The 17402-nt window shown below is 43.5% G+C and overlaps 1 protein-coding gene across 1 annotated transcript; it reads right to left on the bottom strand.

Moving 5' to 3' along the window:
• Positions 1-6986: 6986 nt before the first annotated feature.
• LOC146186032 (uncharacterized) lies at positions 6987-9362 on the bottom strand. Its single transcript, XM_084607975.1, has 2 exons — positions 9293-9362; positions 6987-7192 (listed from the first exon to the last, which is right to left on the bottom strand). The coding sequence occupies exons 1-2, from the start codon at positions 9360-9362 to the stop codon at positions 6987-6989; spliced, it is 276 nt and encodes a 91-aa protein (XP_084464101.1).
• Between the last annotated feature and the right edge of the window lie 8040 nt (positions 9363-17402).

The raw sequence follows: 17402 nt of genomic DNA, 5'->3' as shown, positions 1-17402 counted from the left end.
ACCGCTCACCCTTCTGCAACTTTCGTTGTGAGCAACAAATCATAACCTGCAAGTGCCGCTGGCTTTTACATAAGTTTATTTTAATGCATTGGAATTAAAGCCCCTGTTCAAAGAAAACTGAGTGCGTGTCATGACATTAACTGATTGATCGAGAAAGGCCGTGTTACGTTTTCGGCCTAGGCACCGAATCTCCACTGGAACGCCTCTGAGAAAGGTTGTACACCGCTATTTGTTTGATGCGAGTTTAATTTGTCACACTAAAAGGCTTGGTTTAGTATTTTGAGCAACACGCAATCTTTTATCCTTTATATTTCTTCAAAGTGGCCTTCCGTACGGCCATAGTGAGCTCGCATGTACGTACGTAACATAGGGGATGTATCTAACATAGCCGAAATTTTTCATTAATCCTCCCATTCAACAAAGGAGTTTAGGACTGCAACGACTCTTCTTCATTCACTTTTGAAGTTTTCCCAGATGATGTTTATCGCATGCTAGGTCGGCATTACTACGCTTTTCAGGAGCTGGGCCAACAACAGTGCCCTGCGTAAGCTAAAGCATTCCGCTTGTTACGCGCTGCTGACTACCCACCAGGGAACCGGGTACGTGAAAGCTTTGCATTTTAGATTTGCACAGACGCCAGTTTGTAGGCGCCCGCAATGATGGGTCTTTTGGAACACTGGCGTTATTTACTGCTGCCTCAAGTGTCAGTAATTTTCTTACTCTCTTGTGAGATGCAAGAAATTTTTTTAGGGCGTATTTGTCAGTGGCTCAGTATTTATAGTTACCAATCTCTTAAGGCTTCCAAGGAATCATTACAGTCCATGATATGTCTATTATGAACATTTTCAAGCGTAATTATCATTAGAGAGGGCTAACATGTGGTATTAATTTCATTACACCGATATAGGTGTAAATACTAATAGATTACAATGTAGATGGAAACCATTTCCGCCCGGTGAAATCTTAAAAAAGCAAATAAACAAAAAGGCTATATTCTTACAAAGAGCAGTGATAAGAAATATAAAATTATTCACGCACGAAACGAACGGACCAATAGATTCCAGGGTAACAGTATCGAGGTAAATCAATAAGCTATGCTTGTAAAACAACGGAACGCAAATTTGCGGTGTCATATTATTAAATTGGTGAAAACATCGCGCTGAACCATGCAGACCACATGAAAGAGGAAGACGAGACAGAGACGCTTGGGGAATACAAAAGAAAGGGCGCGCCGTATAATATAGATACTGCATTATAATACCTCTTCTTGGGCTAGCTGGTGTAGACTTGATTTGGTGAAAAAATTGTGCCGAACCGTGCAGACCACAGTAATGAAGAAGAGGAGTCATAGCGCCTGTGTTAATGCATATTCTGAATGTATGTACGCGAATGCGCCTTCACGGGCTATTGGCACCCTATTTTCGGTCTAATACAAAATTGGATTACGTAAATATTATTTAGGCATCAGTGTCAAACTTAGCAGCGTGATCCTGATTTCTCCATTGTTTTTGTACTATAGTTCTTCGGAACCATGCCAAAAAATCTCCAGATAGATTATTTCTGGGAGTACATAAATACATGCCACACGTATTTCGGTTCCTACCCGTGTTTTAGCAAAGAAAAGTAGGAACGCTTTCGTTTTGGCAGCAAATATGACCTCAATTACGACTGCACTTTCACAGACGTCGTCTTACGAAGTAACATTTTTCAGAACATGGCTGCTCAAAAAAAAAAAAAAAGAAAAAAAAGGAAAACCAGTTGTACTCATCAGTTACATTGGCCCACAAACCACCTCATTGTGGACACTAGAATAAAAGGCGGAGGAATAAAGAGGGAAATAAAACATCTAATTGAAAACCGGTCCTGACCAAATGAATAATACACACATGATAATTCTTCTTAACAGCACATATATTGAAGGGTAAAAAGCAATTTGTCATGACTTTAGGTTGTCACTGGCATACAGCGCTTGTTTGGTCACAAGAAATATGCATTACGTTTGCGCTGTTTGTTAAATTACAATATTTTACTTCACCTTCGTGTTAGGGGTGTCTGTAAGAAAATTCCATACGCTGTCATATTCTGCGGTATAAGGACTACATGTCACACTCGACAGCTGAAGGTATTCGCACTTTTGAAACCGTACTCATAAGGCTTTTGTGTGGGCGTGTTCGTTCATCACTTTTGTTCGAAAAGCTCGAATCTCGAACAGCAGTGGCATATCAGTTAGCTTGCACAAAATGTTTGTTCAAAGTGTTTCAATCGAGTTCCGTCTACGTGTTTGACAGATTAGTAGACCTATAGCACGAATATAACCAACAAGCTCATCTGACACGTTTGCTCTGGACGCTCAGCAATCTTAGGGTCTAGTGACGCTTGCTTTTCTATAAATATGCGGCTCGCAGCTCAAAGGCGACCTTTATGTGTTTTTTCGGTTTGCGAGCAAACGAAGGTAGAAATCCAACACGCCGGAAATCAAGCCGCTATCAGCTTCGGGTGGTTGTTATGTACCGTGCTCCACCCTGCCAAATTTTAAATTTGATGTAGAGGTTGTTTTGTAGCAGAAGCTACACTACTGTAGGTTTTCAAGTCGTCGGCGTGGCACCGTGGCACCATGATACCATGGAAGAAGTTGCCAACTTGGGTCTGTCGTTTCACATGGGACGGAAATTTTGTCAGAATCAGCCTGCCAGGACCCTGTTATTCGCGTTGCCCCTACAGGCTACTAAGGCGTGCTCATACGGCTGTGTTAAAGCGGGGCTTTATATCTGGGCTGGTAGCCTAGGCTGTCGCGTCATACCCTTAAAAGCGGAGCTTAAGTGTCCCCCATATTGAAATCCAATAAACGCCTTTATCAACCCCACCTAAAATGCCGGTGAACTTTGATGCGTTCAACGCAACGCTTCTTCTGTTCGATGCAACGTTCGGTCACCTGAAGCCAGAGCTTTCGCTCCACCCTCGGTTGGCAGCGTTAAACCCGTGTAATTTTGTGTGTGTGTGTGGCAGATAAGAGCACTCAGAAACGCCCGAGCAACAGTAGATCATCGTGGAGAACATGAAATATATTATCCTAACCAAGCTAGCTAAACGAATAAATCTATAGAGTATCAAAAATATAGATGTTTCATTGAGTGACAAGTTATTGCAATGAAACTGAGGGAGGTCGAAGTTGTCACTGGGTTGTTGACACTTCGACCAAAAATATGTGTGGAATGTTTCACTCCATGGTGACCTATAACTGAAAAGAATATGCCCAATACAGGTAGCCATGAACACCCCAACGTAGTTAATAAATATGTTGTATTATAGCGTGTGTGGGGTCTAAAGAGTGAGCAGCCAAAATTCGGTGCTATATTATTGTGTATTAATTTCTCACTAGACGACCGACCAGGCTTCTAAAAAAAAATTGTATCCTAGCAAGTCGCTGTTGTCGTTTGTCTCTTCCAACTACCGAATTATCTGTCTTCTTCTTCTTTTTTTTTATCTTATTTTCTCCTGCAACTCCTGTCCCAGCTCTCGGTCTGTACCACGTGACAGTTGCTAGCCAACAGTAACGTGGCACGGTGTCACGCCGATGGCTTGGAAACCACCTAGCGCAGTGTAGCTTTCTCTACAAAAGAGGTGTTTGGCCCAACTGGCAGCCAAGTCTTGCGCACGGTGATATGTAGGATTTGCAACCGTTCACCGCTGGAATAGTAGAGGGATGGCATTAAAATGGTATAGCATACAGACTGCTGCGAAAACGTCCGCTGGTGGCTTTGCACAAAGCTACACGAGGTTAATTTTGGGTGGTCGGAGTACAAACCACAAACAAACGAGGAAGATATGCCCGCTATCATAGGGGCGCAAAAATTTATAATCTCTAACTGTAAACAGCACAGTGCATCAACGTCTGAGGCCGTCCGAAAGTGATTTACACAACATTTTAGCCCGGAAGAAGCTCAGAATTCAACATAAATGGTAGGAAACAACCCCAGGGAAAAATTGTTTATTATGCGCTACACGAGATTTGTTGCTGAAAAGGAAAGAAGATGTAAAACAATTACTCAGGGAAGTTCCAAGGGCAAAATTTCGCTTCAAACTTCTAACCAATAACTACCATGCTGTAAATATAGCAAAAAGCAAGTTGCATCATATGCGTCCAAGATCTGAGCGCTAGCCGATTGCGTTATGCAAAATGATTCACATGTGTGCTGTTCTATTCATGCGGGTTCATGTGCGCACAAATATTCCCTTTTCCTCAAGGTGACGCTGCTGATTTGCCGTTTACTGTTCAGAAATGCGAGGTATTGAAAGACAGAAGGCTTGAGCTAGGGAAACGAGCATGATTTAAAAAACACTCAACTACTATGGTAAAATTTTGAGATTAGGAATCAAAGGCAGGGCGGGGTATGCTTGAAAGTTTTCGGGTAGTATAATTGGGCCAGCGCTGGAGTTCAGCTATGTTTACTATAAAATGTACAATAGCGAATGTAGTACGACAGAGAAGCAAAGCATGCACAAGAAAAAAAAAAAAGAGTACTGGCAGTGAGGTAGCGGGTGTAGCGGCTGCATTGAATATTTCCAGAGCGAGCGTTGATGGATAGACCATGGCATGCCCTCGCATTGATTTTCACCCACATATGAGCCAACACGCGGAGAGAAGCGGCTTTTCTTCTTGAAAGGGTTGTTGATCAAGCTGTCATTGAGGCCGTAACAACAAGGCGGCTGACCTCTCGTTTTTTTTTTTCTATTGATCAATATTTTCCACCGCAGCCTACCTTCTATATTATAGAACAAACTTTTCGCTCCACCGCCTTGTATAAATGGTTAGGACGCTGGACTGTTGAGTCCAAAGAAGCGGGTTCGATCCCTGCAGCGCGGGCCGGAATCCGATGGAAGTGAAACGCATGGTGCTTGTGTATAGCGCACGATGTCACTGCATGTTAAAGAACACCAGGTATTGGAAATTCATCCCGAGCCTACGGCATCCCTCGTAGCCATTGTCGTTTTGGGAGGTTAAACACCATATATCATAGCACAAAGACCACTATCATATCTGACCAGATAAACGTTCGTACTGTATCCCATATACCATAACATACCATAACATACCACATCGCCGTACACTATATCGCACCACACCACACCGCGTCGCACGACACTGCACGGTACCCCGCTGGGCAGCACGCCTCGCCGTGCCGCGTGATACTACGATGATCGTTCCTGCACTTTCAGTTGCTGCAAATTTGTTTTGATGGAAACACTCTAAACGGTGCCTAAATGAACGTGCAGCAATGCTGGATGCAGTACACCGTTTAGTGAGTGAGTGAGAGTGAGTGAGTGAGTGAGTGAGTGAGTGAGTGAGTGAGTGAGTGAGTGAGTGAGTGAGTGAGTGAGTGAGTGAGTGAGTGGCTTAGTGACTGAGTGTCTGAGAAAGTGAGTTAGTGGGTGAGTGGCTTAGTGACTGAGCGTCTGAGAAAGTGAGTTAGTGGGTGAGTGGCTTAGTGACTGAGCATCTGAGGAAGTGAGTTAGTGGGTGAGTGGCTTAGTGACTGAGCGTCTGAGAAAGTGAGTTAGTGGGTGAGTGAGTGAACGCTAACCGCATTAATAACGAGCCCATATAAATAACGAGCTATATCTAGGGAACCGAGGGCGGTGGTTACTTTCTCGGCTGTATAGGCAAAGTCATGTTGCGCTGTATCGATTGATTACTGCGTTACCAAATACCGTCAAAGACAGTATTTCAGTTAAAAAGTCAACGTTTTGGAAGCTGGAAAATGCCAGAAACTGAAACGCAAATGTCGCTACGATCGATAGATATCGCTACTAAACTGTTCGCTACTATCGCTACTAAGCTGTAGCGCCATAACGATATCGCTACTAAGCTGTAGCGCCATTCACTTCCAAACGCTGTTCACAGTCTTTAGAATGTCGGCGGCATGAGTATGAATGCAGGGACAAGAATAGTTATAAGTGCAACTTTCTCAGCAAATTGCGTGTCCTGCTGCCGAACAAACATCGACAGACCCTGAAAAGCTCATAGAATATGTTTTCATTCGGAGCAGAGCTGGATGGAGCTGTTCTCAGCGTCCCTCTAATTGGAAATTGCCGCAAAGCCCAAATTAAATATCTCACGATGTCATGACCTTTACATAATAATTCTTGCAGAATTTCATCAGGCTTCTTGGTCGCTCTGGTGTACCTGACTTCCATTCGGCCAGAAGATACCCGCTGTGCTCTTGGAGGACGCCGTCCATCCCGGCATGGCTAGTCACTCGTTCAGAACTATAGCTATTAGGCGGCAGCTTGAGAGCACGGCATCCGACAGCCAAGCAGTGGCCGATTAGTGCATCTCGAAGGATGTGTTTGCTACCCTTATTGTGCATTGGCGCGTTCCGGCACCAGTTTTAGCTGCGTTTCATACAGTTCAGCGATGAAACAAATATAAATTAGGCACTGCGCACTCCAGCAGTGAGAAAAAGCAATTTAAGGACCTTTTGTACGTTTACAAATTTGGTCAGCGTGCATGCAGTGTGATTCTGCAGTGCAAGGGCAGTAAGGTGCCTCTGAATTCAGTAGATTCGAAGGTTGTCGCCGCAACGCAATGGCTGTGCGCTTGGGTCCAGAAGGGCCAACTTCAGCGATGCATATATTGCGAGTGCGTCTGATGGCCCATTGCACGTATTCTAAACTAAGCGTCTCTGCGAACTGCAGCATGCACGTGTCTGCAGGTAACGTGGTTGCCTACCCCCATCCTCCCGCCCTAAAGTTCAGCAAATAATTTAAATAATAAAAACCTTTCCGTACTTTACCCTATGAATTATGAATACTAGAGTGCAAAAAAAAATAAATAAAATACTAGCATGAAATGAGGCTTAGAAAGACGATATTTGACCGTTATTCGCTTTATTTACGTCGAGACAGTGGAGCTCCTAGCTGTGCACCTTCATTCGACAGTGGGCTTTTCTGCCCTAGCCGTCGTGTGAGATTCCTGACGCAATGTGTTACTCCTCTTCACCTCCGCCTTCGCCTTTGCCGCCACCTCCACCTCCACCTCCGCTTTTACCTTTGCCTTTGCCCTTGCCGCCCTTCTTGCCACCTCCACTGCCGCCGCCGCCGCCACCGGCCCCTCCGCCACCGCCACCACGTCGCACGCGCGACATGGCGGGACTCTCGTTCAATTCAGCCTGCAAGTGTGCTGCGGCTGGGTCTGCGTGAAAAAGAGAAAGAATTTTATATTACTATTCACTGTGTCATTTTAGCTTGAGGTTTCTGGGCCACTCATTGCATGTCTCCTTTTTTGCTTGTTCTGTTCTGGACTTCTTAGATTAAGTGGTCACATGTTAATATTTTCTTACTGTAATCTTTTGTGTTCCAGTTATCTTACTGTTACTGTTATAACAGTGTTTCACAATTCGAAAAAATTGAACATGAATAAAAAATTACGATTGATTCATTACTCCAAAAGTACTCGAGAATAAAAGTTAATCAAATGCACAGCCTGCCTCCACTTTTGAATATAAAAAATTACAAATATTTGGCACATAGTGCCGACTTAGCGCAAAAAAAAATGTATCATACAAAATATAATTTAGGAAGTCTGGAAATGTATAGCAAGCTAAATGATCGCAACATTTTATCCTTTCCTTGTTTTAGGCGAAGTGCTGATTCCCCTTGCCTGATGAATTTCTTGCAGCCCGGTCAGCTGTCTGCGAACAATATTACGGCTTGTGTTATACGAACGTCAGGACCTTGGCTCAGTCTTGCTAGCAATGCCTTTCATTTCAGATCCGGTTGCATTCTCCTTAGTGATTTTGCTACTTTAAGCCTAAACCAATGCAACTGCCAATATTTCCCCAGCCTTTCGACTATGTTGAAGTATAGTTATATTTCCCACGTTCTCAAGCAACACACTCGCTAGCTGCGCTTCGTTTAGTTCGGTCTTTTCCATTTTGTGTTTTCATGCAGTACTGACCTGTTCGTGGTTACATTTTAAACGTTAAAAGGAGCTATACTATAAATTTAAAGATAGTTTTACGGCGCTGCAACAAAAACGACTACCACCAGGGAGAGGGTGCAGTGGCTGTGGCATCGGGCAGCTAAGAAATGCTTGGAAGCTAAATTCCTGCCACGGCGTGTTGTATTGATGAAAAATAAAAGGCGAAAATTGTACTTCCTTGAAATTATCGCGTACGCAAAATCACCAATGGCGTTCGCGAATAAAAGCAGACACCTCCATTATATCGGGTCTAACTGCTCACGCTGCTGTCTTTGTAAGCACAAGAGCAACTAATTTATTGAAAGGACTTGTTAGTAAGGGTTATTTTCCTGATTTTGAAGAAGACCGGGTGGTTGCTTAGTGTCGATTGGACTAATAATCGCTCCTTTTAGTATTAATTTGTTGAGTTTTAAATACGAATGCGTTGACGTGTTCTTGGTGCGTTTGGAGTTCGGTCACACAATTTATGCGGTAAGCTTCAGGAAAACCTCGTTCCAATACTTCGTGTAATGAGGCTTGATTTTTTGGTTTATATGGCCTGCTCCAAATAAAACTGGATTCTGTATGAAGCATATTTGTAACTTGTGCATAACCTCTTGCAACAGAAAACTTCTATTTCCTAATATGTGTAATATATATATATATATATATATATATATATATATATATATATATATATATATATATATGGTGCAGCTCCCCGCTTTCGTTGCCAGCTAAATAGTTACCGTGTATTTTGTACATAAGGGGCAATGATTTCACTCGTGTCCTCACGAGGTGTGCTTGACGCGAACATTAATTCACGTTCATCCCTCGGCCGCTAATATTGAGTAAAATAAGTTACAAGAAACAAAAACTTTGTTAGTTGTTAATGTGCCTTACGTGGAAGTTGTCTAATTTTGTTCGTTGTCTACGGACTGGTTGATTGGAAAATGAAGTAGATAGTTTGGGCGGAAAAATTATGTTTCCTACGTTTTAAACAATGCTAAAAACTCCGCATTTTGAAATTGTTTTGACCTATACTCGTGCATAGCATATAAAAAATGAATAAAGGGTGTCTTTGGGCGTTCATCCAGGTATTGGCAGTGCAGCTTTTTTTTTTTTTTTTCATATATTCTTCCCTTCTGGCATTTCTAGCCTTCATTATCAACATAAATTGTGTATATTCTTTGTTCATAGTTTCGTTTTGATGCTGCTGTCGCAAGCACTCGCCGATAGGGAAATCGCAGATGTTCTATCAATCGTTATGCTCTCGTACAACTCGCTCGTGTGCAGTTCAGAGGTAAAAGAGTACGCACTCGATCTACTTACCTTCATCTTGGCAACAGACGAGTGAGGCGATCACGAGGACGCCGATACAGACTAGGATCCACGTTTTCATGGCTGTCTTGTGGCTGGATCCTCACTTGCTGGACTTTCTGTTTGAGGCTGCAGGCAGCCGCTCGGGCTCTATATACCCGGCAGCCCCGTTGCCCTTGAGGGTAGCGAGACTGTCGGCCGAGGTCCCTACCACTACCAATGTTGTCTTATAGAACGCCTGTGTTTTTTCAGATGCGACAACTACGTTGAGGAAGAACGCGTTGCTGACTGCTGAGTGCTGGCATGGCCACTGCACGCAACATGTTTGATGGCTTGTGCGGCAGACTGTAAGAAGACTTTTTTTGGTTAACCTAAACAGATAGTAATCTCGCGTGCGAACAACGTTTGATGCCGCTGAAGGATGAAGCCATTTCAGTTTCTGCTGAGTTTCTTGAGAGCAGAAAACTGGGCGAGTTGGAAATTATTCATCTTAACAAAACACGATGCACGAGACGAAGAAGAAGAAACAGGGGACGACACGAGCGCTGTCTGACAACTGAATTTTCGTCTCTGAAAAGTTTGGTTATTTAGGCATCAAACACAACAACCAAGACTAAAAACCAAACACAGCATAAAACCATGTAGCCCTTAAAAACCGCACGCGTGCGTAGAGGGAGGTTAATCGCAATGTCTTGACAAAGAAAACTAGCATTCTATTACATGACAAGCGTCTGATAGCACCTGTTGGACTAGATACGGTATCAAAGTAGCTTTTACAGCTAACAATAGGCTGAGAAGTCCGATGATGATAAAAACACGCGGTTAAATTATCCCTGGTTTCGTTTTCCTTTTACTGGATGTAGTGCTGAACTGGTGAAGCCGTCGGGTTTCTTCGTTGTGGTTGAACTTCACGATTGATCGAATGTCTCGCTAACACTGCAATTCAGTTCAGCATAACCGCTTCGAAAAAAATTGAATTAATAACCGTAGTCCCTGTGCTTTAACACTTATTCTCCTATATGAAAGAAATCAGCTGAGAATTGATCCTGAGGGATGTCTGCTTAGAAATGCCCTCAGTGGCCTGACTTCCGTACGCTGTCTTACTGTTCAGTCCGTTGAGTCTGGCCCACATTAATTAATCATCAAATATTTGCTGCGATTTGCCTTTGTAGTTTTTCATAACTGTCGATATTTCTATGAAATTCCTGTCATGCTCTGGGGATTCAGTTCTCTATATGACGTGTTATAACCTACTTTAGTCGCGAGTAGATTTTCAACAGGGCAATGAACTTGTTTATTTCTTTCGCTGAGTGAAAGTTGAGACTTCTTTCTGTTTTTGCATGATTTTTGTTTATTGCTATGCTTTTTAGGTTCCTTGATTATGTTAGCTGCATCTCGCCGCCGACATGCCACAGTACTATTATCTTATGAAGACTTCCGTCATGAGACATTGATGTTTTATTTTTTCTCTAAGCTTCTTGCTAAGCTTTTTTTTTTTCTAAGCAGCTCTTTCTGAAACATTACGACCTAGATCTCTGGAATAAATTCAGTCTCAGTAAAAAAGTAGATTAGCTAGAAAGTAACTTTTTAAACCGAAAAACATTCCTGCGTGGTTGCTGGTTTAGCAGCATGTCTTTTAAATACTTGGTTATTTGATGCATATCACTGTCGCGATTGCACCATGGTTAGTTAAGGTGTGCCTGTAGGTTTCGTTTTCTTTCTGTAACTTCCGGCAGTAATCAACTGTGTGTCAAGAAAGGAAGTCGGTGCCCCTTTCACGTCTGAAACGGATCTTGCCGTTATTTCGGTACTCTATAGGTCTTTCTTTGTTCGGCATTAGTGTTCTTTTTCTTTTTTGCGCAGTGAGAGCCTTCGCCATTATTATGTAGCTTATTTCTGTAGGCATCCTTTTTTCTTTTTCTTTTTTTGTTCAGACAGTTGGTATTAGTTTTAGACTGAATCTGAAGCTCGACTTTCTACACTTTTATAAACATAAACATGGAACAAGAGGACTCCGAGGAACAGTTTTTTACGTTTAAGCTTCACTCAGAATTTGGACCAATTTGTTAGTGGAAAGAAAGACAAAAAAATAAAGAGACGCTACGAAAGCTCAGAGTTGTCTAAACGTATTCATATGGCGCTCGATTTAGTCGCCCGATATTTTGTTCCCTAACGACAATATGAAACCGCGTAAACGGTAAGCAGGCGGTGTTTAATGATTATAGTATCTTTAAAGCGGCAGTTCCTAAATTTCTATTAATATGGTGACAAACGTCACACACTTGTGCGATAGGAAGTTAACGCCATTGTATATGGCCTGAAAACTCCTCTTGGAGCATGACTGTAATCCTCCTCCCCCATGATGGCGCAAAAACTCATTGTATACATCCGGTGCTTATTTTGTCATTATGCCAGCTCCAGAGATCAGAGAATGAGGCTATTTACTTTTAAATATGGGAGTAAATGTGCTGGTTACTAGAATGCGTTTAGCTATGCGTACCACCCTTTCTGTGCCTGCTGCATACCCCCATCTTCTTTAAAGGGGATTTGGGCAAAATTTGAAATCCGAATTATCGCTGAGCTATAGGGATGTGCCGGTATAATTGCGTCTAAACCTAAAAGTGCCAGCCTGCAGGGCTTTCGTGTCGTGTTTCACTAGCGCTTAAGTTTCCGGTGAGTGCAGTGAACAGTGTCATCAGCTCGCGCTTAATAGAGCGAGTGAGGCGACATTTTCTCGAAAGCAGTGTACAGACACCTTTTCACGCAGCTTCTAAAGATTACTTGAAGACTAAGCCTGTGCGTATGGAAATTCGCAAGTTCGGTACTGGTTTTAAATGGAGGTCATCAAGCTTAGGCGATGGCTTTTGCGCTTAGGTCGTGTAAATTTGCAGCCTGTTGTATAGTAATGCGTCGATGTAATTTGCCCGTTGGTCATGTTGTAGACTGATTGTTTAACGCACGCATCGTCCTTTTTGAGCCCAGTTCTCTGCGTAGGCTTCTTTAACTGACTGATGTTAAATGGGGGTTTATGTAGATTGAATACACCTTGTTTAATTCAAAGCATCTGAGGCTCTGAACAGTGACAGCAACTTCATTTCACGATGATCTAGAATTTTGCTGTCTTTTCTTTTGCAGTTTGGTGTCTGTCCTTGATTCCTCGGCTTTGCATAATTTTCCTTGTACTGTGTTGCTGTCTAATAATTTCGCTCTGGCTCTGAAGTTATTTCGTGATTTTATGGACAGAAATTGCGAAAGTATTTGGCATCAATACCAGTTGTTCCTGCTTTGTTAACGTTGGTAAGCGAGCAGAATATACCTAGAGGTCTAAATGTACAGGGTCGTCCACTTCTATCTGAAACACGATCACTGTCTCTAAAGCGTCACTGCGTCCAACCTGGCGGCGCAGTGGCGCTAGGTGGCAGGCTATGCTAAGGCTCACAGCCAGGTCGTTCTGTGTTTGCATCACGTTGCTTGCATATGCCGGACGCAACGGTTTTTTGAAGACAGTGACCGTATTTCAGCTAGAAGTGGACGTTTCTGTACAGCTGCCGTGTTATTGTCTTCGACCCATTAAAGTGCGAGAAGTCCAAAACAATTTCTGGGCACCCTACGGAAAGTGAAAGTTGCCTGCTGGACGCGTGTATTTCTCTCTTTCCATCCAGAAAAAGAAAAGAGAAGCGAAAAAGAAAAAGCAGGAATAGTGTCTGCACTTTTATAAAAGCTCACGTCTAAGGGATCAGATGGCATATGCGTTTGTAAGGTTTCCGGCCACAGAGAGAATCAGCCTCGTCGCGAATGGCTGCAAGCAGGAAGAGAACCAGAGGCTCGCAGGTATCTTTCTGGTGATGTGCTCGCGCTTTGCAGTCCAAGTCAGTGGAAATCCAGGGCGGCGAGCAAACGTTATGCTTGAAATGAAGCGCCACTAATGAAAATAAATTCTAGAGCTGTGTTTTTTTCCTTATGATTATCAGTAGGCGATGACGAGCAGCGGCGAATGTGCCGAGTGCACGGGAGAAATCGTCGATTGCAGAGGTTGTCAGACACAAGCGTGGAACTTCGTGGAAGAAATGTAGACTAAAACAAAAATGCAGATTTGTTACATGCTGAAGCGCAAATTAGATGAACGGTGCTTTGGCAGGGATACTAGCCAATACGAGCCAATCGCATTCGGCAGCCTACATTGACGCCTTTCATCTACATTTCAATTGGTTGACTTCGTTCAGGCGGAAATCTCCTACACGCGCTAGAGATATCACTGAAAGCGAGCCTTGCACAATGCTTGCATACGCTACCACTAGACAGTCACTTTGGCTGCCTCTTACCACTTGCAAGCAGGGACCTCACTGCGGGCATCAAAGGAATTCCGAGCATTGGCAGAAAAGATATGCCTTGTTCAATGGTATGTCTTTCAATCTTTGCTGCACCTTTCCACTGTCACAGGCGGACGCTGGCGAGCAACAAGAGAGGAAAGCACCACAATGGATGACATAAAGAATGTATGATCGCCTGAATATCAAGATAGACGATTAGATTCGGTAGGAGGAAGACTCAGCCACTATAATGTTAAACTACAGTTCAAGCAGTAGAACATTCAGTTTCACTGGAGAGATATAATTTATCAACGCAATTACAGTTAAACTTTGCGGAAGCTGATCTTGTTCTATGATTCATTAATTTTATATCCTGTAAAATCACTGGTCCGCGGAAAACAGTGTGCCATCCAGGCGGGCGATGTGAGACGGTAAGTGGATGCTGTTGAAAACATGTTATCTACAACATCTTAGTGGCTTTTGCGGCGTAAGGAGTGGGGATTGTGTTTTACCCATAAAGGAAAAATGATGACAACTCCTTCTAATGTAATTTGTAGATAAAATTACATTCTACGCCTTCTCTTAGCTACGTTTACGTTGAGCCAAAAGCATAAAAGGAACTTATTGCTGAGAAAATTTAGATTATTAAAAATGGTGGATTTTCTCCCTCTAATATCTGATGAAAATTATTACGTCAAGTCCGAACAAAACGTGAATATTTTACAAACGGACAAAGTACCCAGGAAGCCTACCTATAACGTCCTGAAATTACGAGTGGTGGTTTTCTTTGGGAGAATAGCACGAGGCATGCTTTGCTCTAAGTTTCTCGTGCTATTCCCTTGCCTCCGTCTTAAATTTCGACTAAATGTTTTTAACGACTGCGGTGAGCACGTCGACGGCATTCATTGTTAATTCAAGGTACCCAATGATTTCCTGAATTTGGCAGAAGGCACTTCTAGCAAATGTGTACAAACGCAGCGTATGCCACGCATATAATATATGCTCTCTTCCCAAGGAAGCAAAGATAACATCCCGTCTTTGGAGGGTTCAATTGCGCCGCTATATTTCCTTGTGGAGAGCGAGCTCTGTATTTCTTTTTTTCCGGAGAAAATAAATAAAGAGCGGAAGAAAGATAAAGATATAGTTACGGACGACATCAAGGAAGAAGAAGCGGGCAGTGGCGCGAACAGGAGCGCTCGTGCTAGGCCCGGCAACATTTTCATTAAACGTCATCTCACTGTCATCGACCATCTCTCTGTCCTCTGTTCTCCTGTTTTCATCGGCTTGCCGTATCGTAACATTTAGTTGGAGGTGCTGGTACTTCATCATCACCCCCCGATCCTGGTCCGGAGCATCAGCGCCCTGCGACTTCTTGCACCTTCGGCGAAAGGTTAGGAGGCACTGCATGGCTGTTCCCCAGCCTGCCGGACCCAGCAAGACCTTGCCGTTCCTCCGCCCCGTTCCCCCCGCCCCGACCACAAGACACGACGGAGAGACTGACCCGAGACGCCACACATGACCACAAGACACAAGGAGAGACCCGAATGACCTAATGTGACCCCACTGACCTGATGTGCTGACCAAAGACCCTACGACCCAAAACACCACTACACTTCAAGACATTCTCCCCTGCCTATGCCATGCGGTGCGTTCCTTGGCCTCCGCCATCGAGTCTTGGCAACGTGTGGCCCGAGAGTGTCCTGCCAAGGTTCATCGCAAATCATCGTGCCGGAAAGCCATTCTATTCTTCCTTCTTCCTCTTCTTTTTCAAGCATCTAGACACGCCGATCATCATGCCATGGAATCATCAACATCGTGCATTTCCTCGTCCACGATCAGGACGATCGCTCGGTGGCCCCGGGTCATGTTACGGACGACATCAAGGAAGAAGAAGCGGGCAGTGGCGCGGACAGGAGCGCTCGTGCTAGGCCCGGCAACATTTTCATTAAACGTCATCTCACTGTCATCGACCATCTCTCTGTCCTCTGTTCTCCTGTTTTCATCGGCTTGCCGTATCGTAACAATATTAAGGAACTGCTTGGTTATTCTAGTTGAATTAGAGTCGCTGTAATTCCCAGCGTGCTCTTAGTGTGTTTAAAAGTTATAATTATCACGACCAATATTGGGTATAAGATACGCTGGCTAGGTTGTATCCTGCAGCAATAATAAAATAGAGACGTCTCAAATGATATTCAGCTATAGCGTTGTGTGCATTGAATTCTATACAGTCTCGGTCCAGGACGCTTACAAAGAAAACGGCGTAAACGCATGAAAAATAATTTATGTTGGGGTTAGTGGTCTGATACTTTTTTTTGAAAACAAAACTAACCTTTCGTTTAAGTTATGATATTTTGGCCGCACCAAGGCACACTCAAAGTGGGCTGGCGTTTTTTTGTCGCTTGGTCTAAATTAAATTATTGACGAGGGCGCGGTGAAGAGTTAATTTACGCTTGACCTGGCGCCTCTTAGCGGCGCGTGTCTGCTCTGGAATTTCAAAGTTTTTGCGGAAACAAAATATGCGTCATGTGAAAAACCTATTTCCTTCTGATTATGAAACAATGCATGAAAAAGAAAGAGAAAAGGAAGGTCAGACATACTGGTGCTGCACTTCGACAGTGTGATTCAGTGTTGATTGGGATAAACTTCTTACATAATAATTCTGGCTTAATTTAAAGCCAAATAGTTTGCATCGCGTTTACTGAAGACTACCTTTACAGAAATAACAGTATTGTTGTTAGGTTCACGCTCAAGTGTTTGAACAAGATAATAACGTGATTTTCAGTCATGCCGCGGCAACTTTGCTTTTACGTCTATTTGAAGTGCGCCAAGCGTTTTGTATTCATTGATTTATTATATCCTAATTTTTGCGTGCAAAAGTGTTTGACTGCGTAGCTCACAGCAGATTGTGGCAAGTTCTCCAAGAGATGGGAGTTCCAATTCACCACATCTGTCTCCTCAGAAACCTGTATGAAGGGCAAGAGGCCACAGTCGGAACTGGGCATGGTCTTACTGATTGGTTTCCGATTGAGAAAGGAGTGAGATAAGGCTGCATACTGTCGCCCTGCCTATTTAACCTATATGCAGAGTGCATCATGAGGAAGGCCGGTCTGGACGAGTCATCAGCTGGAGTGAAGATTGCTGGAAAACGTATCAACAACCTTAGATATGCGGATGATACCACTTTAATGGCAGAAAGGGAAGTGGAACTCAAGAGACTACTGATGCGCGTACAAGAAGAGAGTGAGAAGTTTGGGCTTAAACTGAACATTAAAAAGACGAAGATCATGGCGTCTTGCCCTATCAAGTCCTGGAGCATCAATGGACAAGAAGTGGAAGCTGTGACAGATTTTCTGTTCTTGGGGGCCAAGATTACCTCGGAAGGAGACTGCAGCCATGAAATTAGGAGACGCCTGCTTCTGGGAAAGAGAGCAATTGTTAGCCTTGACCACCTAGTAAAGAGCAGAGACATTAGTCTGCCAGCCAAGATCCGTATAACCCGTGCTATGGTCTTTCCAGTTGTGATGTATGGATGCGAGAGTTGGACTGTGAAAAAGGCTGACCGCCGAAGAATTGACGCGTTTGAATTGTGGTGCTGGCGAAGACTCTTAAGAGTTCCTTGGACTGCCAGAAGATCAAATCAGTCGATATTGTCGACCATAAACCCTGACTGCTCATTTGAGGGTCAAATTCTAAAGTTAAAGCTCAGCTACTTTGGTCATCTGATGAGAAGAGAGGAGTCGCTGGAGAAAGATTTGGTGTTGGGAAAGGTTGAGGGTCGCCGGAGAAGGGGTAGGCAGCGAACGCGATGGTTA

This window comes from Amblyomma maculatum, chromosome 6 (genome assembly GCF_055883805.1).
Source record: "Amblyomma maculatum isolate TAMU_Amacu chromosome 6, ASM5588380v1, whole genome shotgun sequence".
Taxonomy (NCBI): Eukaryota; Metazoa; Arthropoda; class Arachnida; order Ixodida; family Ixodidae; genus Amblyomma; species Amblyomma maculatum.
Note: the sequence above shows the minus strand (reverse complement) of the source record. Positions and strands in the feature narration are given on the sequence as shown.